Source organism: Manis pentadactyla, chromosome 10, assembly GCF_030020395.1.
Source record: "Manis pentadactyla isolate mManPen7 chromosome 10, mManPen7.hap1, whole genome shotgun sequence".
Lineage (NCBI taxonomy): Eukaryota > Metazoa > Chordata > Mammalia > Pholidota > Manidae > Manis > Manis pentadactyla.
In genome coordinates, this window is record NC_080028.1 from 4,151,106 (window position 1) to 4,175,655 (window position 24,550).

Consider the following 24,550-nt stretch of genomic DNA (forward strand, 5'->3'; position numbering starts at 1 on the left):
TCATCTCCCCTCTGGCAAAATTCCAAGTCACTCTTCAAGACTGAGAATTGTCCCTCCTAGGTATTCTTCCATTTTCTGTATCATTACAGAACTATTTCCTGGTCATGGTTAGCCAGCTCTGTTTCCCAGTCTCCTTTGCAGCTAGATGTGGTCACATGACTAAATTCCGGCCAAAAGGATGTGAGTGAAGTGAAATGTATGCTTTCCAGGCCACGCCCTTGAAGGCAAGGCCCCTTTTCCTCCCCTTTTCTCTTCTGCTGGCCTGTTGGTCCATGACGGTGGGAGCTGGAGCAGCATTCCTGAGCATGGGAGGGGAGATGACGGAGCAGGGAGGCATGCTGCACAGCAAGAAATCAACTTCTGCTTCACTGAAGTCACTCTTGTTTTGGGTCTCTGTTACCAGGAGCCAGGGGACTGAATTGGCTCCCTTCACTGGAGAAGTGACAGCCAGACTTCCTGGGGTCAACCCGAAGTCCACCACTGCCCATCAGCATGACTTGGGCAAGTCACTTAAACATGCCTGTTATCTCAGGCTCTTCGCCTGGAGCATGAGTAATACAAATACCCACCACTGGCTGCTGTGAGGATCAAATGAGCTAATTCCTTAGGAAGCATTTAGAACAATGCCTTGCTCAGAGTTAGCACTTGTGAGTTGGCTGTTACAGTGGCTGAACCTGGAGTCTAAATAATACACAGCCCCCCCTCAGATGGTGTTCTCCCTCTAGAATGTCCTTAGCAGGGCCATGCCCCCTGCATCCAGAGCTGCTCTCGAGACAGTCTCTGAGCTGAGCTGAACAGAAACGAATGTTCTTCGTGGAAGTACAAGGAAAGGCTTAACAAATGCTTTGTCCACAGTAGAAAAAAGGAGTTGAAAGGTGCTTCTGGAACAAGGAGTACATTTCTTTTAATAAATGTGGCTCTTCAAGGTCACCAAGTTTTATACATAAACGATTCAGAAAGAAAGGAAGGGTGCCTTTTTCATTATCGACTTCTTGTATTAAACTGTGTGAAATAATCTTCAGTGGGATGATTTGTATACAGTTCCTTCATGTATTTTTTCCTGATAATAAAACAAGAAGAAACAATGAGCAAATACATAGCTTCCTAAATATTCTTCTTTTTTTTTTAAAAGGAAAATCCTTTTATTCAGGGTGTTATCCCCAGGATACAGAATGTATTCCTGCTCTATGAGCTCGAGGGAGAAGGAGAGGGGTGTTTGGCCATGCACTGCAGTTAGACTGGGGATAGTTTAGGATTCAATCTCCACGGTGGGACTGCAAAGGCATTTGTCCATTCCTAGGCTCAAAAGTGACCAACCAAGGATGGACCCATCAGTAAACAGACATCTGATTGGAGAAAATAACAGTGGGGCCCTTCTGAGTTCAAGCCAAGAGTTTCATGAATAGATAAATAAGTAAATTATGTGTTTTTTAGTGACAAGTTCACCCCCTGAGCTGCATTTGACATTTTCTGTGGCTGGAACTCTGAACTACTCTTGGAGTCTGTCTGTAATGAACAGAAGGCTCCAGGCTTGTTCTTGGCAGCCTGGGGGCCCCTCCCAGCAGTGGGCAGCCTGCAGTCCGCCCCCACCCCTGAACACGCAGCCTCGTCGTGGAAGCCTTCCCACTGAGTGCCCTCCCCGGGGCTCCCTGCACCCTCCACGCACTCCATCACCAGCACCCATGTCTGGGACACTGGGGGTTGACAGTGCTCACATCAGGACCGCCCAGGGAGGGGTGTTTACAGGATGAAGGCTCAGTGGAATCTCAGTCACTTGGCCTGTGCAGGGACCCAGCAGTGTTCAAGCACTTAACTTCTGGCTTCTCAGCTCTGAGCCCTTCTCCCCTTTCTGTCTATATTCCTAACCAGCAGGCTGTGCCATAGCTCAAGCCACTGCTGCTACAGGGCCTTTGGTGCCATACACACTAGGGCCCTCCAGGTGGGAAAGATCAGGGAGGGTGGGCCAGGGGGCCAGGAAAGCATGGTGCCTGCTCTCCATACAGCCCCCAACTGGCCTGATCTGCCTTCTGGTGCCCTCCAGCCCCATATGCCCCTCCTCCACCCCAACCTGCCCTGCCCGGCCCTCACCGCTGAAGCTGCTCCCTGGCCAGGCGGACGTTGCTGCCGTCCAGGGCTCTCCGCATGTCCCGCTGCTGGCGCCACTGATGCCGCTCAAACAGCAGAGTGGCGCGTGCCCCCTGAACCCTCTGCCGGTCCCAGTCCAAGTCTCGCTGGCGCTCTTCTTCCTGAAGCCTCTGGAGGGAAGACAGGTGACTCACCATCTGTCCCCAGCTGCAGAAAAGACCCAGGGGATCATCTAGGAAAACCAGCCTCTTGTTTTACAGATGGGGAAACTGAGTCTCAGAGGTGGGTAGGTAGGTGAGCAACATTATGCAGGAAATCAGAGGAGACTCCCCCCACCTGCCATCATTCCAGGTGGCCCAGCTGCTTCCCACAAGGGGGAGGTGTTGGCCGGCCCTCCGAGGCCTGGGGGGACAGCAGAGACTCAGTTCCAACGGCAGCGCCCAGCTGGGCTCCATATGCAGGGCCCTCGCGTGTCTGGGCCTCCGCATCTGGGACACTACCAGTGGGGTGCGTGGCTCCACCTGGCTGAACGCTGGAATCACCTGGTGGCTTCTAGAATGTACTGATGCCCATCCAGAGCCATGGGCACACGATTTTGGGGGTGCATTTCTGCATCTCCGATCATTCCTCATTGTCTTCCAGACCTATCTATAAAAACCATTGAGCCCTAGAAGAGGAAGTGGATTAATGCAAAGGGAAGAGGTCACTTCTGAAATGTGAGCAGTTTTATCAGCCACCCTGTGTGTGAGTTACTTTGTCAGCTCACCTTCTCCTGCAGACAAAAAAAAAGCAAAAGCAGGGGGCTGGGCCTGAGGAAGAGCACCCCTTCTTCCCTTCTGGGGGTCTTAGGACAGGGCTTTTTCTCACCAGATGTAGGGGCAGAGTGCCCAGTGGCCCTGCAGGCCTGGGTCAGCTTGCAGCCACCAGGTGCAGATGGGCTGGCAGAGGCTCCAGCCCCTTGCCCAGGGACCAAAAGGCAGGCTGGTGCCTGGCTTCACCACCCACAGGGCAAGTCACTTTGCCCCTCTGAACATGTTTTCTCCCCTGTAAAATGAAGCTTTCTTTCATCAAGAATACAGAATGACATGGGATGACACTCGCCTGGGACTGAGACACCCTAACTATTCTTTGCATGATCTCAATTTTCTAAATTATCTCCATGCATAGAAGAGGAGACAGGAGGAAAAGACATTAAAAGGCATGTTGGGGGGAAGAGACAGACATCTTTCTGAGTGATCAGACTTAATGCGGGTTTTCTCCCCTTTGTGCTTTTCTGTCTTCTTAATTTTATAGGAAGTTTAGAAGTCAGACAAAAGTGCTTTCAGGACAGATGGCTGACCTTCCCTGCAGACAGGCTGGACTGCAGGAGTGAGGATGGAGCAGGGCCTTGCGAGGGCACCAACATTTCTGCTGCCTGACCCCAAGCTCAGGGCACTTTCCACCTTGCCCCACTTCCCTGCCCTCGGCCCCTAAGCCCCTGCAGCCTGTCTCAGAGGGGCTGTTTCCCTCCCACACACTTGACCCTTAGGCTGGGAGGTGAGCTATCCCACCTGCTCCCCATTTCCTGGGCCAGGCCATGGCCCCCACCCTGCACCTGCCGCTTGGCAGCTCCTGCTGACCACGGCACCCACCACTCCACCCGAGATGGTAATCTGCTAACCCTTCACTGGTTTGAGAACTTCCCCAAATTCCCTTCCTGCCATAATTCTGAGTGATTTCAGCATATATGACCCCCAATGGCTTCCCAGTGATCTCACCTCCTTTCCAAAGACCTGGTGCTGACCTGCCAGCTGCCACACTATGGGCGCACCCCACCCGTAGTCCCCAAGCTCCAGCAGGCATCAGAACCCCGGAGGGGCTGGCTAGGCCACAAACAGTGGGCCTCACCTCAGGGTTTCTGGTTCGGGAGGTCTGTGGTGGGCCTGAGAATCTGCATCTCTCTCTAGGAGACTGCCTCTACCCTGGCCTCCTCATTACCAGTAATGCCACCCACCCTGGTCTCACCTTCAAGTGTCCCATTCACCACCATTCTGGCCTCTTCAGCTCTTTCTCCAGTTCTCTGATTCTAACAGTTGTTCACCCCTGTAACCTCCAGTTGGCTGACCACACACTTTTCCACTGGCCCTGGCCTCTCACTCAGTCAGACGTGCTGGGCAAGCCCCGCCATGGTGAATCCCAGCTCTCCCCGTACAGCTGCGCACCTGACTGTGCTCACTGGGGCATGTCAAGCCTCCAGGGGACACTTGGCGCTGCCAGGCCATCCTGCCCCTTCCCCTAGGCCATGCCTTCCCAGCTCTCCTAGATGACCTTCAGCACCTTGTTTTCTGTCCTCAAATCCCCTACTCGGCCCCCTTACCCTCAGCTGCTGACCTCCCTTCCTATTTCACCAAGAAATAGGGGCTCCAGAAGAGAAGCCCACAAGCTGCCGGGGGACACCCCCCCCTGTGGTCGCAGGTGGTCAGTCTAGGCACCCACCACACCAGGCCTCATCTAGGGCTCTGAGTCCCCTGCTCTCCTGCCATGCAGGATGCGGCTCAGCAAGCCTCTCCTGGGACGCCAGTCTTCCCTCTCCTGCTTCCCTCTCATGGGATGGCAAGTATGCCGCTACTTATCAGAGACAAACAATCTTCCCGACTCCATGTCCCCACTGGGTACCACCCGTTTCTCTGCACCCCTTACAGCAAAGTGCTCAGAGTTGTTTGCATTTGCTTCTCCACTTCCTTCCTGCCAGCTTCTCTCCCAAGCCCACTGGCTGTGGCCACTCCCCTCCACCAAGGGTGATCCCACAGAGGCCCCAGTGAGCACCCAGTTGGGAGTCCCACCGCAGCATCTGGCGCAGGTTCCCTCTCCTTCCCAAGCCCTTCCCCTCACTGGGCCTCCACCGCGAGCATCCCTCTTACCTCCTGGGCTGCCCCTTGCCACCCCTTTGCTCTTCATAAATGGTGAGGGAGGAGGTCCCGTGACTCAGTCCTCAGACTCCTTCTGCTCTCTGTCCTCCCTTCCTGTGCGGCCTCATCCAGGTTCATGCTTTCAGTACTCTGTGTGGCCACGACTACATTTATGTCTCCAGCCCAGGACGTGTTCGGAACTCCAGACTATATCTAGCTGCCTACTGGGCTTTACTTGGGAGTTTTGGCAGAAAATATTACTTCCCTGCAACCCAGCAGGTATTTTTCTTTCTTCCTTAATAAAAGAATCACCAGCACTTCACTGCCTAGAATAAACACTACATTTCTCAGCCTTCTTTACAATTAGGGGCAACCTTGTGGCTAAGTGTTGTCCAGTGGAATGCAAATAGAAGTGTCTTGTGAAACTTCTAGGAAATGTCCTTAGAGTGTTTTGCCTCATTCTTCTGGCTAGCTGGAATATGCACGTGATGGTGGAGCTCAGGCAGCTATTTTGTGCTGAAAGGTGGGAGCCACATCCTGAGGATGGCAGAACGTCAGTGAATGACCATGGAGCTGCCATACCAGACCTGGACTATTTTTCTAAGGATTAGTCTATAAACTAGATAGAAAATTCTATTTTGTTAAAGTGCTGTTATTTGGGGTTTTCTGACATGTTCAGGCAAATGAAATCCTAACAGATACAGATAACTAATGGACACTGCATACTTAACATGCTCAAAATTGCACTTGTGATTTCCACTCCCCAACCAACGTGCTTTTCCCACCATCTCCCCATCTCTGTAGATGCCAACTCCATCCTTCTGGCTGCTCAGACCAGAAAGCCTGGAGTAATCCTTAATTCCTTGTCTCTCATATGCCACACCCAACACTTGAATCAATCCTGTTGGCTCTGCCTTCAGAACAGATCCAGAATCTGACCACTTCTCAGCACTGCCGCTGAAAGCCTTGGACTGAGCCAATGTCACCTCCCAACTCCACCCCTGCACAGCCTCCCTAATGCTCTCCCCTAGACCCCCCAGAGGCCATCCTCTCCCAACAGCAAGGCTGATCCTGATGCAGTCAGATCACAGCACCCCTCTGCCCAAAACCCTGCAGGACATCCTTCTCCATCACAGAAAAAGCCGAAGTCTCCCTGGCAGCCTGCTAGGACCCCCCGACTCTTGGGCTCCCCCTGCCCCTCCCCTCACTCCACTCCAGCCACAGGGCCTCTCACTCTTCTCTGAACAGGACCAGATGCCCCTGCGTTGGGGCCTCTGCCTTGCAGCTCACCCTGCGTGGCCCTCCTTTCCCCAGGTACTTTTAGGGCTTTCTCCCTTTCCTGCCACAGGTCTTTGTTGCAGTGTCACCTCTGTCCCCTGACACCTTCCTTATGCCCAGCATGCACCATCCCTTGACCCAGCCTGTCTTCCTCCTGAGCTACACTGTACACATGTGGGGTTACTAGGCTGCTGTCATTAACCCCCCCATCCCCCCCTCCCCAGAACATAAACTCCTGAGGCCGAGTGTGACAGTGACCATAGCTACAGGCACACGGGGATGGTGGCATGTGGGACACAGGGGTGCCTGTGGGCTCTGTGAGGGGGGAGGGCAGGCACCAGCTTCTCCTGGACTTGCTGCTTCTGAACCGTGCGGATCTGCTCCAGTTGCCCCTGGCTCATGCCCTTCCAGCGGTCGGGGACCACGCGGTGGGGCCCGAAGGAGCTGGCTGCCTGCTGCGGGTTCTCAGAGAGCAGGTCCCCACGCAGCAGGTTGGAGATCTCGGCCAGGTTGTCCTCTTGTTCTTGTTTCTTCTGTTGAATCTTCCTTTCGGCTGACTCTGAGGCCTATTCAGGGTGAGATATTAAGGAAGATGCTTCAAGTGATCCCAGGGGACTGAGGCACAGGCCAGCAAATCACATGGGGGCCTTTGAAGGAAAAGTGTGCTGAAGGGCCCTGGGGAGGGTGGGGGTGGGGTAGGCCTGTCAGCCTGTCAGGCTCTGTCCCCTGCTGCCTGCATGATGCTGGGCATGTGGGCTGGGCTGAGGGCATCCCTACCCATCAGCTGTGTGCCTAAAACCTGCAGGGCTTTTTTGCGCTGATTTGCCCGAGCAGGGAGCTGTCTTCCCAGGTTAGGTGCCATCTCCCACCAGCATGGCCTCCCCCACCCCTGGGCAGGGCTCTGCGACCCTATCTGTAGCCCTGGTCACCCCTGGGTGGCTGCAGGTCACAGAGCACACTCAACAGAGTGATTCACAACAGTGGTGACTTAAAGGGTGAAAGTGCATTGCTGCCTCTCAGCTCCTGATGCACATCAGCCACAGGCTCTGGGTATAAGCAGATTCCTGGTCAAATCCCTGCTTAAGTGAGGGTGCTAAGTGGAGGGAGCAGGCCCTGGCTGTGTGCCCTGGAGCAAGTCACCTCCCCTCTCTGGGCTGCAGTCATTGCTGTAAAGTTAGAAGGTGGATTAAGAGACATTTCTCACCGTTATCAGTTCTCTTTAGTGATGAACCGACTGAGTTCTTTGCAAGGTGTTTGGCACATGGCAGGTGCTCGTGAGGCGGCCAGCTCAACTGCATCACAGAGGCACAGGCTGTGCAGCTGGACAGGCCTGGGTTCGCATGCTGGGCTGGCTACTTAGTACTTGGGTGTCCCTAAGAAAGTCAGCTGCCCCTTGAGCCTGTTGCCCTATCAGTTAATCATGCCCCGTGGCAGGGCTGTTGAACAAAGTAACTAATAAGAGCAGCTAACTAATTGTCACTGGGATTAAAAACAATGGTATCACTGAGTCTGGATAATGTGCCAGATGGTCCAACATGTTGCATGTATTACCTGGTTTAGTCCCATAACAACTTTACAAGCGAGCATGATAGCCATTCCTGCTGGTCACTAAACATTTCCAGTGCTCTTTCTGGGCATGTGGCAGAATTGTACTTCCCGGCTGCTTTGCGTGAGCAGGGCCCCGGGGCTCACTTGGCCAATGAAACGTGAGCAGAGATGATTCTGGGAGGTGCAGAGATCAGCCACATTCCTTCTCTGTTGTGCTGATGAAGTCCTCCAGCCAGAGCCGCTCTATCCCAGCACCTGGGCTCCGGGATGCTGAGCCCCTTGGCCAACCCACGACCAACATGGAGCATCAACTTTGTGTTTTGGGCCACTGAGATTTGGGAGGTGTTTCTTACCCCAGCATGAGTTAGCTCATTCTGACTGCATGGGTGGGTGTTATCCCACCCTACAGATGGCAAAACTGAGGCACTTAAGGGGCTGTTCCAAGGCTACAGGCAAGAGCCCAGTCTTGTATGCACGCAGCTGGGCTCCGGATCCTGCACACTAAGCCCTGACCGCACAATGCCTCTCTACTGAAACGAGTACCTGAGACCTGGAGGCTCCCCAGTGTGCACCTCCTCTGCTGACCCAGATGGCCTGCTTGGCGTTTGCTCTTGAGGATAGTTATCTAGAACCCTAGTATTAATGTCCCAGGCTAATGAACAAGGCCTATTTCTAGTCAGGAACAGAGCTGCAGAAGCCAAAGGTGGCTTTCCCTAGTGCAGGGGCATTCGTGATGGCACTGACTCGCAGTGTCCATGCCAGGAGTAGGGGCACCTGACAGTGCCAGCACATTGTAGGTGCTCACTCAAAATTTTATGGGACAAATGAATACATTGATGAGTGTAGCAACCCAGTTCCCCAAAAAACACACCTGTGCCCAGCAGGAGGGCTCCATAAATATCTGCTGACTTGACAGATGAAAGAGTGGATGGATGGATGGATGGATGGATGGACAGATGGATGAACAGCCAGTAGCAGTCTACGAATCAGGAGCTCTGCCTGCCATTAATTCTCTGGGGGGCTGGAGCAAATAGCCTCTGCTCTAGGGCATCCTCTGCAAAGTGCAGGGCCAGGGCCAGATCTCTAAACCCTCCTGCAGCCTGCTGTGGGTGACCTGGCCTCCAGGTGCCACCATCTGCCCTTTGATCCCCTCATCTCTGGAAGTTAGCCCGCCTTACTCCTCTCCTCAGCTGTTGAAAACCACCATTCTCTCTGGCCCCTGGTCCATCCTCTCTAGAAGTTCTGATCACATACCCCCAGCAGTAGAACGTTTTTAAGCTAGTCTCCAGTATATTTTGTTCACAATATGGTACTATTAGACTGTACAAATAGCATATACTTCATAATACACCCACACCCACATACAGGAGTTTACAATTATGTGGTTAAAAATAAATATGAAGCAGAGTTCCAGTATTTTCTTCCTGCTTGGCATTGGGTCATCTTGCTCACTGTGCTTTGCAGACCATAGTTCTGGTCATTCAGCTAATCTGATAAATGAATCCAGGCCCAGCCCCCACCCCACCCAGGAAATATGATGGCACTTGAGAAGAAAATCAGGAGGGGCTCTAATTCACAAAAGGAAGAGAACCTGAAGCAACTTCATCACAGGGTCCTGGGGGGGAGCGTTTTAGTGAGGAAGGTGGGCAGAGGTTGGAGAGGGGGCACTGTCAGGAGACCCCAGAGGAGGCGCTAACCATTATCACAGTAACTGCCCCCACTGATGAGTGCCCGCGGACCTGTCCCTGGTGTGGAGGAACTCTGACAGGTGGGAAAGAAGAACTGAAACCAGGACCAGGTGCAGAGCAGTGCTAGCGGTACCTGCCTAGGTGAATGTCACCATCCCTGTTTTAAGAAGAATCTGAGGTTGAGAAAGGTGAACTGACCCCTCAGCTTGCACAGCTGGCTTTGTCAGAGTTCACACCCAGATTCAGTCAGGGGCAGGGCCTGGGTCTCAGTCACCCTGGAACTGGGCAGGGCTCCGTTGGGGTTCGTGGTGTGATGCAGTGAATGGGCTGAGCCTGGGGCCAGGGAGGTGGGGGTGCCCTGGGGGAGCAGCTATGAGCTTGTCCTCCCTTCAGGCAGGGCCCGGGGCCTACCTGGCTCTTGTTGAATTCTTTCACAGATGCACAAACTGCCCTTCTGGTAGCACTTTCGAGAGTTTGTAAATGCTTAGCTCTTTCATCAAACTGCAGCCTTGTCTTCGCGTAGAGTTCCTCTGAAAGGAAGCAAGTTGTGGTCAGACCTCACGTGCCCACCCAGAGCTCCTTCCCAGGCATGCACTGTGCCCCACGGAGGGTCCATTCGCACATCCACTTATTACGCCCTCATCCACAGAGTAGGGGTGCCTCAGGAGGCTGCTGGGAGACTTAGTTAATTCAAGTAAAGCTCTTTGATCGGTGCCCAGCCCCACCTGTCAGTGATCACTACCGTGGACTGGTAATGTCTGCTGGGGGCCTGGGAAGGGAGAACAGTGGGTCCCTTGCCATCTGTGATCTATCAGAGCCTGCTACATCCTTACAGTGAGGATGGGCTGGTGGGAGGCCAGACAAAGCTCTGCCCTGGGAACCAGACGGGGTTCCCCAGACGGGGTGTCAGGTAAGATATTCATGGAGTGGCAATAGGACTTTACCAAGCCAACAAGGAGGAAGGGGAGAAGCAGAAGGGATCCAAGTGGAGCGTGCAAGCAGCAAACCATAAAGATCTGGAGTTAGAGCAGCTCCTGTCCTGGCTCTGTTAGCCTGAACTATTACCCAACCTTTCTGAGCCTTCAGCCCTCACAGGTGAGCAGGACAATCACCTTGCAGGGTTGTTACATTTTTTGAAACGTCATTGATCAGAAGGTTCTGCATACAGTGTTTGTGCCCTGCAGTCCGCTCAATATCTCCACAAGCAAAGACCTCGCTCTGTAGCACTGATTTCTACTCCTGTTCCCCTTCAGCTGGGTCTCTTACCTTTCCAATTCGTCAGTTAACACGGAGCAATCAAGGCCACACACTTGGCTGGGAACATGGTATACACTGGTGTGTAAACATAAAGGGCTTTTCCCGCCCTCCTGGAACTACTGCCTGGGAGGTGAGGGGTAATAAACACGTGACTCCAAAACAGACATGAATACAAACTGGGACTGTGCTTTAGAGGGAAGGGATGCTGAGAGAGAAGGTGTGGGAAATACCTGGCTTAGGTAGCTGGAGGGCAGGGGTAAGAGAGCATCTCCAGGATGAAGCAACATTGAAGCTGAGACCTGAGAGACGGAAGGGGTTGGGTGCATAGCAGGTACAACGCGGCTGATGTGGAGGAGGGGCTGTCAGGACAGACAAGTGAAAAAAAGCCAGGCTGGCTGGAGCATAGCGAGCTGCAGGCACAAGGTGAAGGTGGAGGGCTGAGCAGCAGCCCCAGCATGCGGGGGCCCTGCTTGTTGGCTGTGAGAGCATTTTGCATTTTATTCCATATGTAAAGGGAAGCCATAGAGGGTTTTAAGCTCTGATTGTGGGGGTGACATTGCTCAACTTGACCTTGTGTAAAAAGTAGCACTCTGATTGCTGTGTTGAGAATGGACCGGGAGAGGGGCAGAAAGTAGAAAGCCCTTTATGGTCTGCCCAGGGGAGAAGAGGTGGCAGCTTGCATTGCAGTGGTGACAGCAGGGATGGAAGGAGTGGCTGGTTCAAAATATATTCAGAGGAGACAGAAGGAACAGGAGTTGAGGGTGGCCGCGAGACAAGGGTGGGTGAGGGATGACTCCCAGGTTTCTGGCTTGATAGGGAAGGAGGTGTCACTGAGTGTGGGGAGAGAGGGGCAGATCCAGAGAGAAATTCAGGGCTACTTTCCCCTATGTTGTGAGATGTCCAGGAAGCAGTCCAGGGCTTAGACAAAGGTTCCCAGCCAGAGATGGAAACGTGGAGCACCTGGGAGGTGGACGAGAGTTTTTAAAGCCCTATGAGTGGATTATTTCAATAAGTATTTCTCTATGTGCCAGGAAGTAAGGATAAGGCAGTGAATAAAACATAAAATCTGCCTTCATTGAGCTTAGGATAGAATACTGGGGAGAGGGCTGTCAGATACATAAGCACACACTGTGTCTGTGATCAGTGCTATGGAGAAGGAGAGAGCTAGAGGAGGTGGGGTCTGGGAGGGTGCAGGGCAGCGTCTACAACAGCGGTCAGGGGAGGCCTTGCTGGTAAGCTGCAGAAGTGAGCGGGACACACTCATGTTCTAGGAAGATCAAGGAAGCCAGCGCAGCAAGGATGGAATGAATGAATAAGCAGAAGGACAGGAGGAATGAATGAAGGGCAGCTTAGTAGCAGGTAGGTCCACACGGTGAAGGCCTTTTTGGTCTTGAAATGAATCTGAGTTTTATTCTGAGTGATATGAGAAGCTATTGGAAGGTTTTGAACAAAAGATCGAGCTTAACTTTTAGCAGGACCATGATGGCTGCCGGGTTGAGAGGAGCTTGCAGAGGACAAGGGCAGAAGCAGGGAGGCCAGTTAGAGGCATTTGCCATAACCCAGCTGAGATGTTGGGCACTTAGAGCAGAGAGGTAATGGAGGTGGCGAGAGGTGGTTGAAATGGAGGTGATTCGCTGCTGGCCTGGAGGCGGCGTTTGAGGGAAGGAAGGTGTAGAGATGACCTGGGGCCTGGGCCTGGCAGCTGGGGGAGAAGGGCCGCCATGAGGGAGGTGGAAGGTCGGGTTTGCGGGGAGAAGCAGAGGGTCTCCCTGGGCTTGTACTGACTTGATGTGTTGTTAGAAATGTAAGAGCAAAGAGATGTATGGAGGCAACTGGATTTATATGACTGGATACAAGGAAGAGTCCAGGCTGGAGATACAGATTTGGGAAATGATGGCCTATAGGTGATACCTAAATCCATGAGACTAGCTGCAGTCACAGGGGTGAGCGTCAATGGAGAGAGGAGAGGTCAGAGAGCACTGCCAGCACCACCACCAGAGGGTGGGAGGACAGGGTGAAAACGGGCAACAGGGGACGTACTGCGGGCAGCAGCCCGGCCTGAGCCCCTACACTCCGGTTGTGGCTGGAGCTCCGACAGAGCGCCTGCTCAGAGGGGACTCCTGCCTGACCATGCCTGACTCGAGATGTCCAGGTCCTGGCTGCAGGCTCTGATGTCTCTTTCCCCACACAGCCAAAGCAACACATTGGTGGGACTTAACAGACAAAATGAAACAAGAAAAGAAGGGGTTGGTTTGCTGAAGAAAGTACTGAGAACAATCTGTCTGTCTTGTTTCATTACCTGCACAATTTTGGTCAGCACTGGCGTTCCTCCATTCCCTTTGCTGTTGCAAGGACCATTCTCTGTTTTGTTCCTGTTGGAATTTCTTCCTCTTATAGAAGTTTAAATCCTCTCCCATGAATTTCTGCATTCCTGATATCGTATTCCGAACATCAGAATCTGACTGCCGAGCTGGAACATATTTCTTAAGTGCTAGGGGGTCAGATAGGTCAAATTCACGGCGAGTTTCTGGCTTCTGAAAGCTCTGCTGGAAGTCATTGATCGCTTTACAGAGGTTTTTCCTGTCTCTCTTTTCCCGGTCTTCTAATATGCATGTTATTTTGTCATTTTGCCTCATTTCAGCAGCTAGAAGACACATAACATATCCATAAGCTTAAGATTCAGAGGACGAAAAAACTTTGAATGCACTTTAAAAATAACTTTTAGTGTTTCTAAAAGCAATCCAACCCTCCAAAAAGGTAACACAACCATTAGAGGACTAGTATCCTGAATATACAAAGAGTACCTACAAATCAATTAAAAAAACCGAACAACCCAACCAAAATATGGGCAAAGGAGAAGAACAGGCAGTCACTGTAAAGAAAGTGGAATGATCAATAAACTTGTGAAAAGATGATTGACCTTACAAGATGGGAAGCATCTAATGAACTGGCAAAATATTTAAAATGCTATAATAGCATGTATTAGTAAGGATGCAGGGAGACAAGGGTTCTCATTCACTATTTGTGGGAGTGTAACTTGGTACACTTATAACTTTGGAAAGCAATTTGCCAATATCTTACAAAACTGAAAACATGCACAGCCTATCAATTCCAACTCTAGGTATCTCACTCATGTCACAAGGGAACATATGCATGGATAGTCATTGCAGCATCATTTGAAATTATTAAAAACACTGGAAAAAATCTAAACCAGCCATCAGTAGGGGAATGGATGAACAAATTGTGGTTAATTCATATAATAAAACATCATAAAATAATTAAAATGAATGTCCTATATGTAGATCGCTGGTTTTCAAAATATAATGTTGAATTAAAAAAGTTGTAGAGGAGGCAGAGCCAAGATGGCGGCGTGAGTAGAGCAGCAGAAATCTCCTCCCAAAACCACATATATCTATGAAAATATAACAAACAACTCTTCCTAGAATAAAGACCAGAGGACACAGGACAATATCCAGACCACATCCACACCTGAGAGAACCCAGCGCCTCGCAAAGGGGGTAAGATACAAGCCCCGGCCCGGCGGGAGCCGAGCGCCCCTCCCCCCAGCTCCCGGCGGGAGAAGAGCAGGCAGAGCGGGAGGGAGACGGAGCCCAGGACTGCCGAGCACCCAGCCCCAGCCACCCGGACCAGAGCGCAGACACAGTGCATGCGCGGGGCTCTGGATACTAGGGAAACAAAGCAGCAGGACCGGTGAGCGGGTATCAAAGGCCGGCGCCAGAGAACAAAAGAAAAGAGAGCGGCCATTTTGTTTTTGTTTTTGTTGTTGTTGTTGTTTTGTTTTGGCGAGCGCTTATTGGAAGTCTTACAGGGATAGGCACCCCAATACTAGGGAAACAGGGCAGCAAGACCGGTGAGCGGGTGCCTGAGGCTGGCGCTGGAGAATAAAGAAAAAGGAACGGCCATTTTTTTTTTTGTGGTCGTTGTTTTGTTTTGGCGGGTGCTTTTTGGAAGTCTTAAAGGGGCAGGGTGGGACACTTAGTCCGGAGGCAGGGAATCTGGGGATCTCTGGGCACCCTAACCCCTGGGCTGCAGGGAGCAGGGAGGCCCCTTACGGAGATAAATAGCCTCCCAGCAGCTCCTGCTCCAACGCGACTCCACCATTTTGGAGTAGCTGCCCGAGCTAGGCCACGCCCACAGCAACAGCAGAGATTAACTCCATAGCAGCCGGGCAGGAAGCAGGAACCCTGTCTGCGCGCAGCTGCCCAGCACAAGCCACTAGAGGCCGCTGTTCTCCCAGGAGAGGAGGGCCACAAACCAACAAGAAAGTAAGTCCTTCCAGCCGTCACTCGTCCCAGTTCTGCAAACTACTCCTATCACCATGAAAAGGCAAAGCTACAGGCAGACAAAGATCACAGAGACAACACCAGAGAAGGAGACAGACCTAGCCAGTCTTCCTGACAAAGAATTCAAAATAAGAATCATAAACATGCTGACAGAGATGCAGAGAAATACGCAAGAGAAATGGGATGAAGTCCGGAAGGAGATCACAGATGCCAGAAAGGAGATCGCAGAAATGAAACAAACTCTGGAAGGGTTTATAAGCAGAATGGATAGGATGCAAGAGGCCACTGAAGGAATAGAAACCAGAGAACAGGAACGCATAGAAGCTGACACAGAGAGAGATAAAAGGATCTCCAGGAATGAAACAATATTAAGAGAACTGTGTGACCAATCCAAAAGGAACAATATCTGTATTATAGGGGTACCAGAAGAAGAAGAGAGAGGAAAAGGGATGGAAAGTGTCTTGGAAAAAATAATTGCTGAAAACTTGCCCAAACTGGGGGAGGAAATAATCAAACAGATCATGGAAATACACAGAACCCCCAACAGAAAGGATCCAAAGAGGACAACACCAAGACACATAATAATTAAAATGGCAAAGATCAAGGACAAGGAAAGAGTTTTAAAGGCAGCTAGAGAGAAAAAGGTCACCTACAAAGGAAAACCCATCCGGCTATCATCAGACTTCTCGACAGAAACCCTACAGGCCAGAAGAGAATGGCATGATATATTTAATGCAATGAAACAGAAGGGCCTTGAACCAAGGATACTGTATCCAGCACGACTATCATTCAAATATGATGGTGGGATTATACAATTCCCAGACAAACAAAAGCTGAGGGAATTTGCTTCCCACAAACCACCTCTACAGGGCATCCTACAGGGACTGCTCTAGATGGGAGCACTCCTAGAAAGACCACAGCACAAAACACCCAACATATGAAGAATCGAGGAGGAGGAACAAGAAGGGAGAGAAGAAAAGAATCTCCAGACAGTGTATATAACAGCTCAATAAGCGAGCTAAGTTAGGCAGTAAGATACTAAAGAGGCTAACCTTGAACCTTTGGTAACCACGAATTTAAAGCCTGCAATGGCAATAAGTACCTATCTTTCAATAGTCACCCTAAATGTAAATGGTCTGAATGCACCAATCAAAACACACAAAGAAATAGAATGGATAAAAAAGCAAGACCCATCTATATGCTGCTTACAAGAAACTCACCTCAAACCCAAAGACATGCACAGACTAAAAGTCAAGGGATGGAAAAACATATTTCAGGCAAACAACAGAGAGAAGAAAGCAGGGGTTGCAGTACTAATATCAGACAAAATAGACTTAAAAACAAAGAAAGTAACAAGAGATAAAGAAGAACATTACATGATGATAAAGGGTTCAGCCCAACAAGAGGATATAACCATTCTAAATATATATGCACCCAACACAGGAGCACCAGCATATGTGAAACAAATACTAACAGAACTAAAGGGGGAAATAGACTGCAATGCATTCATTTTAGGAGACTTCAACACACCACTCACCCCAAAGGATAGATCCACCGGGCAGAAAATAAGTAAGAACACGGAAGCACTGAACAACACAGTACAGCAGATGGACCTAATAGACATCTATAGAACTCTACATCCAAAAGCAACGGGATATACATTCTTCTCAAGTGCACATGGAACATTCTCCAGAATAGACCACATACTAGGCCACAAAAAGAGCCTCAGCAAAATCCAAAATATTGAAATTCTACCAACCAATTTTTCAGACCACAAAGGTATAAAACTAGAAATAAATTCTACAAAGAAAACAAAAAGGATCACAAACACATGGAGGCTTAACAACATGCTCCTAAATAATAAATGGATCAACGACCAAAATAAAATAGAGATCAAGGAATATATAGAAACAAATGACAACAACAACACAAAGCCCCAACTTCTGTGGGATGCAGCGAAAGCAGTCTTAAGAGGAAAGTATATAGCGATCCAGGCACACTTGAAGAAGGAAGAACAATCCCAAATGAATAGTCTAACATCACAATTATCGAAATTGGAAAAAGAAGAACAAATGAGGCCTAAAGTCAGTAGAAGGAGGAACATAATAAAGATCAGAGAAGAAATAAACAAAATTGAGAAGAATAAAACAATAGCAAAAATCAATGAAACTAAGAGCTAGTTCTTTGAGAAAATAAACAAAATAGATAAGCCCCTAGCCAAACTTATTAAGAGAAAAAGAGAATCAACACAAATAAACAGAATCAGAAATGAGAATGGAAAAATCACAACAGACTCCACAGAAATACAGAGAATTATTAAAGACTACTATGAAAGCCTATATGCCAACCAGCTGGAAAACCTAGAAGAAATGGACAACTTCCTAGAAAAATACAACCTTCCAAGACTGACCAAGGAAGAAACACAAAAGTTAAACAAACCAATTACGAGCAAAGAAATTGAAATGGTAATCAAAAAACTACACAAGAACAAAACCCCCGGGCCGGACGGATTTACCTCGGAATTTTATCAGACACACAGAGAAGACACAATACCCATTCTCCTTAAAGTTTTCCAAAAAATTGAAGAGGAAGGAATATTCCCAAACTCATCCTATGAAGCCAACATCACCCTAATAGCAAAACCAGGCAAAGACCCCGCCAAAAAAGAAAATTACAGACCAATATCCCTGATGAATGTAGATGCAAAAATACTTAATAAAATATTAGCAAACCGATTTCAAAAGTATATCAAAAGGATCATACACCATGACCAAGTGGGATTAATCCCAGAGATGCAAGGATGGTACAACATTCAAAAATCCATCAACATCATCCACCACATCAACAAAAAGAAAGACAAAAATCACATGATCATCTCCATAGATGCTGAAAAAGTATTTGAGAAAATTCAACATCCATTCATGATAAAAACTCTCAGCAAAATGGGAATAGAGGGCAAGTACCTCAACATAATAAAGGCCATATATGATAAAACCACAGCCAACATTATACTGAACAGCGAGAAGCTGAAAGCTTTTCCTCTGAGATCGGGAACTAGACAGGGATGCCCACTTTCCCCACTGTTATTTAACATAGTACTGGAGGTCCTAGCCACGGCAATCAGACAAAACAAAGAAATACAAGGAATCCAGATTGGTAAAGAAGAAGTTAAACTGTCACTATTTGCAGATGACATGATACTGTACATAAAAAACCGTAGGGACTCCACCCCAAAACTACTAGAACTGATATCGGAATACAGCAAAGTTGCAGGATACAAAATTAACACACAGAAATCTGTAGCTTTCCTATACACTAACAATGAACCAACAGAAAGAGAAATCAGGAAAACAACTCCATTCACAATTGCATCAAAAAGAATAAAATACCTAGGAATAAACCTAACCAAAGAAGTGAAAGACTTATACTCTGAAAACTACAAGTCACTCTTAAGAGAAATTAAAGGGGACACTAACAGATGGAAACTCATCCCATGCTCGTGGCTAGGAAGAATTAATATCGTCAAAATGGCCATCCTGCCCAAAGCAATATACAGATTTGATACAATCCCTATCAAATTACCAGCAACATTCTTCAATGAACTGGAACAAATAATTCAAAAATTCATATGGAAACACCAAAGACCCCAAATAGCCAAAGCAATCCTGAGAAAGAAGAATAAAGTAGGGGGATCTCACTCCCCAACTTCAAGCTCTACTATAAAGCCATAGTAATCAAGACAATTTGGTACTGGCACAAGAACAGAGCCACAGACCAGTGGAACAGACTAGAGACTCCAGACATTAACCCAAACATATATGGTCAATTAATATTTGATAAAGGAGCCATGGACATACAATGGCGAAATGACAGTCTCTTCAACAGATGGTGCTGGCAAAACTGGACAGCTACATGTAGGAGAATGAAACTGGACCATTGTCTAACCCCACATACAAAAGTAAATTCGAAATGGATCAAAGACCTGAATGTAAGTCATGAAACCATTAAACTCATGGAGAAAAACATAGGCAAAAACCTCTTAGACATAAACATGAGTGACCTCTTCTTGAACATATCTCCCCGGGCAAGGAAAACAACAGCAAAAATGAACAAGTGGGACTATATCAAGCTGAAAAGCTTCTGTACAGCAAAAGACACCATCAATAGAACAAAAAGGAACCCTACAGTATGGGAGAATATATTTGTAAATGACAGATCCGATAAAGGCTTGATGTCCAAAATATATAAAGAGCTCACACGCCTCAACAAAGAAAAATCAAATAATCCAATTAGAAAATGGGCAGAGGAACTGAAAAGACAGTTCTCCAAAAAAGAAATACAGATAGCCAACAGACACATGAAAAGATGCTCCACATCACTAATTATCAGAGAAATGCAAATTAAAACTACAATGAGGTATCACCTCACACCAGTAAGGATGGCTGCCATCCAAAAGACAAACAACGACAAATGTTGGCGAGGCTGTGGAGAAAGGGGAACCCTCCTACACTGCTGGTGGGAATGTAAATTAGTTCAACCATTGTGGAAAGCAGTATGGAGGTTCCTCAAAATGCTCAAAACAGACTTACCATTTGACCCAGGAATTGCACTCCTAGGAATTTACCCTAAGAATGCAGCAATCAAGTTGGAGAAAGATCAGTGCACCCCTATGTTTATCGCAGCACTATTTACAATAGCCAAGAATTGGAAACAACCTAAATGTCCATCAGTAGATGAATGGATAAAGAAGATGTGGTACATATGCACAATGGACTACTACTCAGCCATAAGAAGAGGGCAAATCCTACCATTTGCAGCAACATGGATGGAGCTGGAGTGTATTATGCTCAGTGAAATAAGCCAAGCAGAGAAAGAGAAATACCAAATGATTTCACTCATCTGTGGAATATAAGAACAAAGGAAAAACTGAAGGAACAAAACAGCAGCGGAATCACAGAACTCAAGAATGGACTAACAGGTACCAAAGGGAAAGGGACTTGGGAGGATGGGTGGGTAGGGAGGGATAAGGAGGGGGAGAAGAAGGGGGGTATTAAGATCAGCACACATGGGGGCGGTGGGAGAAAGGGGAGGGCTGTACAACACAGAGAAGACAAGTAGTGATTCTACAACATTTTGCTATGCTGTTGGACAGTGACTGTAAAGGGGTTTATAGCGGGGACCTGGTATAGGGGAGAGCCTAGTAAACATAATATTCTTCATGTAAGTGTAGATTAAAGATAACAAAAAAAAAAAAAAAGAAAGAAAGAAAAGGGGGATTACTCCCTGATAGGATAAAACTAACTGTAAATCAACGATTAATGCATGCTTTAAATATCCTTAATTTTGATCACTTAAAGGGTGTCAGATGATCAGCTATGGAGGTACACTTTTCTGATAATATTCCTTTCTCTTAAAAAAAAAAGCAGTTCCTGTATGGTGATCTCCAATGAGTTCTACACAATGGTATAAAGGGCATATCAAAGTGTGGGCAAAGGGTCTGTTTGTGTTTATACAGAGGATCAAAGCCTAATTTGGCTACCCAGAAAATTAACTAAGATACGATATGAAGAAGAACTTCCAACATCAGCACTCTCTGGAAGAGTCATACCAGAAGATGATCATCAAAAAACCTTAACAAAGATCCAGGCGATGCTGCAGTTGTAGCTGCATTCATCCCACCAGTTCCTGGACTTGCCATGGGAATGAAGAAGGAGATATCTAAGCTGGCCTGTGCACACAGTAAAACAACAAATTTGACTGGATCTATACTGTTGGAACTCAACCAAGAATTAGGAGAAGTGCAAGTTGTAGTGCTCCAAAATCTTACAACTACAGACTATCTACTGTTAAAAGAACATATGGGATGTGCACAGTTCCCAGGAATGGGTTGTTTTAATTTGTCTGATTTCTCTCAGACTGTTCAAGTTCAGTTGGACAATATCCATCATATCATAGACAAATTTTCACAAATGCCTAGGATGCCTAACTGGTTTTCTTGGTTTCACTGGAGATGGCTGGTAATTATAGGTCTGCTTTGGTTATGTAACTGTATTCCTATTATGTTAATATGTGTGGGCAATTTAATTAGTAGTTTAAAACCTATACATGCTGAAGTTACTCTACAAGAAGATATGTCAAAGAAATAATCAATCTTCCCATGTTTTCTTCCGCTTGCTACTTCTATAGCTTTTCTTCTTCCTTCCTAATTACAACCCTTAAATAGAATTCGTGCCTCATATCGAATTTACCGAGTATCATAATTCCTCCGAGTGGTAAAGATACCTCAAGACAAATGCTGGGCATAGAAGCCACAGGGCATAAATCTGCAAAGAAGTAAAAAGCTAACCTTTTCAAACAATATGGCTTCTCTCTCACTTACCAACTTTACATTTCCCGGTATGGCCCCGGAAGATGACTGGTTAGCCAGAGATGGGTAAGATTCCTCAAGGGAGGAACAACCTAAGACAGGCACAGTCGCAGGGGGGCCATCAGGTGAGAAATTGGGGATCAACAGAGGTGAGGCTTAGAACCTCACCCCCCCCTGTTTTGAGAGAAATCTTCTGCATCCATGAATGTTTTATTGCCCTTGTCTAGCTTGGATTAACACATAGTCTACAGGCACACACCTGATCATCTACATTTGCTCTCTTACAACACTAAACTAAGTTTTCTGCCTTTATCTTGCATCTACCTACCACTTCAGCATGTTATTAAAAATAATAATAATAATAATAATAATAAAGGGAGAAATGTGGGATCCACATATAAATCAAGTATAAAAATCAAACGAATACTGTACACCTGAAACTAATGTGATGTAATACTGTGTGTCAACTACCCTCCAATAAAAAATAATTATCTACAAAAAAAAAATCAAACGAATATTCATATTTGACCTGATTGTTTATAGTTCATAATGCGTGATCAAAACCGAAAGTTTCTGTGATGACTGCCCTTGTACTGTTCACCATGTAAGAACTTATTCACTATGTAAGAACTTGTTCACCATGTAAGAACTTGTTCGTTATGCTTCAGAAGATTGGAGACTGACGAGAATTAGGCTTGGGGTGGATTAATGATTGTGCACTGAGCATTGACTCCCCTATACAGAATTTTATTGTTGTTAACCATTTGATCAATAAATATGAGAGATGCCCTCTCAAAAAAAAAAAAGTTGTAAAAGGATTCATTCAATGTGATACCATTTGTGTAAAATTTTAAAACACACAAAAAACAATTTTATATTGTCATGGATACATATATAAATAGTAGAAGTACAAAAAACATGCATGGAATGATGCACATTCTCAAGAGGGAGGAAGAAGGAGTTGGTGAGGTGGAGGAGAGGTTTATATATATATTAAATGCTATATATATATATATATTCATATGGAGTGAATATATATGGATACACACACACGTATATATAGCATTTAACTCTCAAAAAGCAATCTTAAAATAATATATCTAAAGCCAATTTGGCAAAATCTTAACATCTAATCTGGTGGTAGGTACATATGTGCCTGTCATACAGCTTTTGTAAGTTTGAATTATTTTTAAACTAAAAGTAAAAAAGGTAAAACGTTTAGAAAATATAGAACAATATAAAGAAGATAAACATCACTTGTAATTCCATCATGCCAATATTATCACTGCTAACATTTTGGTATATTTCCTTTCCATCTTTTTCTAAGCATATTTTTAAATATATTTTAAAACTTTATAAACATTACATATATAATTTTGTGGCCTGCTTTTTATGTTTTGAAAATCCTCATGGTGCTTTTAGAAATAAGTTGAAATTGTTGCACATGATGTAGGAAAGTGAAGAACTGAAACACTATTATTTAAACCATATCTAGCTCTGAGTCAGTTCAGTTGTATAAACTGGAAGTGAGTGCGTGTTATCTAGTGTAAATAGCTCTCCCCAGTTAGAAGATCTTGAACTTTTTGTCAGAGAATGTGTGTGTTTAAGGTTTTTCATATCCAGTTTTCCAAGAAAACAAAGAAAAACATACATTTATCCTCACAATTTATTTCCTACAACACACATAAAATTCAGTAGTTGTTTTTCTTTTTACAGAAGAATCAGCACACTAAGTTAATTGAACACAAGAAATTATGAAATATTAGGAGAAGGAAGAGTATGAAAATGATGAAGTTCTACATATGTGAAGAAATGAGGACTGGGGTCTAAGAGCCACATAGCCCTAAACCCTAGATAGGTTTCAGGAAAGGCTCACCAAAGGTTTCTTGTCTGGCTCTTTCAGTTGCTTCCTTTATATTCTGGTCACGAACCTGAACATCCCAAGCTTTTGTGTCTCCCTGGGAATGGAAACGAGAGGAGTTAAAGCCAGATCATTTTATTCAGGTGATAACAAAAGTACACTCTTTTGTAGCCTTGCTCCACTGAGGAGTTGTCATAGGTACACATCAGATCTTTTCACACCTGGATGCCTTTGCTTCTAGTTGGTTCTTCAGCCTGTCCTCCTCCTTTTCTCTTAGCTAATGGATTCTCATCCTCAGACCACTGCTTAGGCATCACCTCCTCTGGGAAGCCCTCACTGATTTCCCCTCCAAGACCCAATTTGTGCTCCCCGCACCCTGTGCTCCCTTCCATCTGAGCACTGATACCACTGCATTTTAACGTGAGCCTTTTAATGCCAGCTTCTCCCCCATGAGCTCTGGAAGATCTGCCATATTCTTCATCTCCTGGGCCCAGCTCAGCTTGCCAGAAAATAGTAATTCCATGGGCATTTGCCAGGGAAGGAACCTCTAGCAATGTGGAAAATCTGGCTGAGAAAGAGGAAAACACTATTCTAGTCTCTGCTTACCACTAACTCCAGGCAAGCTCCCTCTCTGGGACAGGACTCAATTTGCCTTTCTGGCAAGTGATGGTATTTGGTCTAAGGCCTCTCGGGTTCTCAGCAAAGTTATACAACACACTAGTCTTTCTCCACAAAGTCTGGACCAAAAGTTTCATTCCCGGGGTTCATGTCCTCTTCTCTTCGCCACCTGCCTCTCTTGCCCTCTGCCTGCCCCTCCACATTCCCTCTTGATTTCTTTCCTTGGGGCCTCACCCCGATGATCCTGTTCCTGGCGTTGAAGATCCGTTTCTGCCTGCACAGCTCCGTTTGTCTCCTCCTGGCCAGGCGAAGGTCCTGCACCACGTCCTGGGGCTGCACTCCCTCCATACCGGGGAATCGCAAATTCTAAGAGGCTTTTAAGATATGTGCGTTAAAAGAGAAAAGACAACAAAAATAAAACAAGCTGTAGCCCAAGCGAGGCTGGCTCTCTGCGAGGCTGGCTGGTGGGCTAGGAGCCTGCTCCGCCCTCTTTCCATCCAGCCCTCTGCGACCCCGCCTGGGGTGCGTAGATCCGGTTTCCTCGGAAACGTAAACAACCTGTTGTTAAGGAGCGGCGCGGCGCTCGCCGAGTTCTCGCTGTCCTCTCGCGAGACTGCGGGAAGCCCTTCCCGCGCTTTTCTCGCCTGAGGGTGAGA

General features: G+C 47.2%; 1 protein-coding gene across 1 annotated transcript; it reads right to left on the minus strand.

The window, feature by feature from the left end:
* Window positions 1-879: 879 nt before the first annotated feature.
* On the minus strand, window positions 880-24,424 carry RIBC2 (RIB43A domain with coiled-coils 2). The gene is made up of 7 exons (XM_036906590.2): window positions 24,129-24,424; window positions 23,292-23,373; window positions 13,044-13,388; window positions 9,899-10,017; window positions 6,590-6,817; window positions 2,089-2,255; window positions 880-1,060 (listed from the first exon to the last, which is right to left on the minus strand). Exons 1-7 carry the CDS (start codon window positions 24,240-24,242, stop codon window positions 982-984), a joined length of 1,134 nt encoding a protein of 377 aa, XP_036762485.2. The 5' UTR covers window positions 24,243-24,424; the 3' UTR covers window positions 880-981.
* Between the last annotated feature and the right edge of the window lie 126 nt (window positions 24,425-24,550).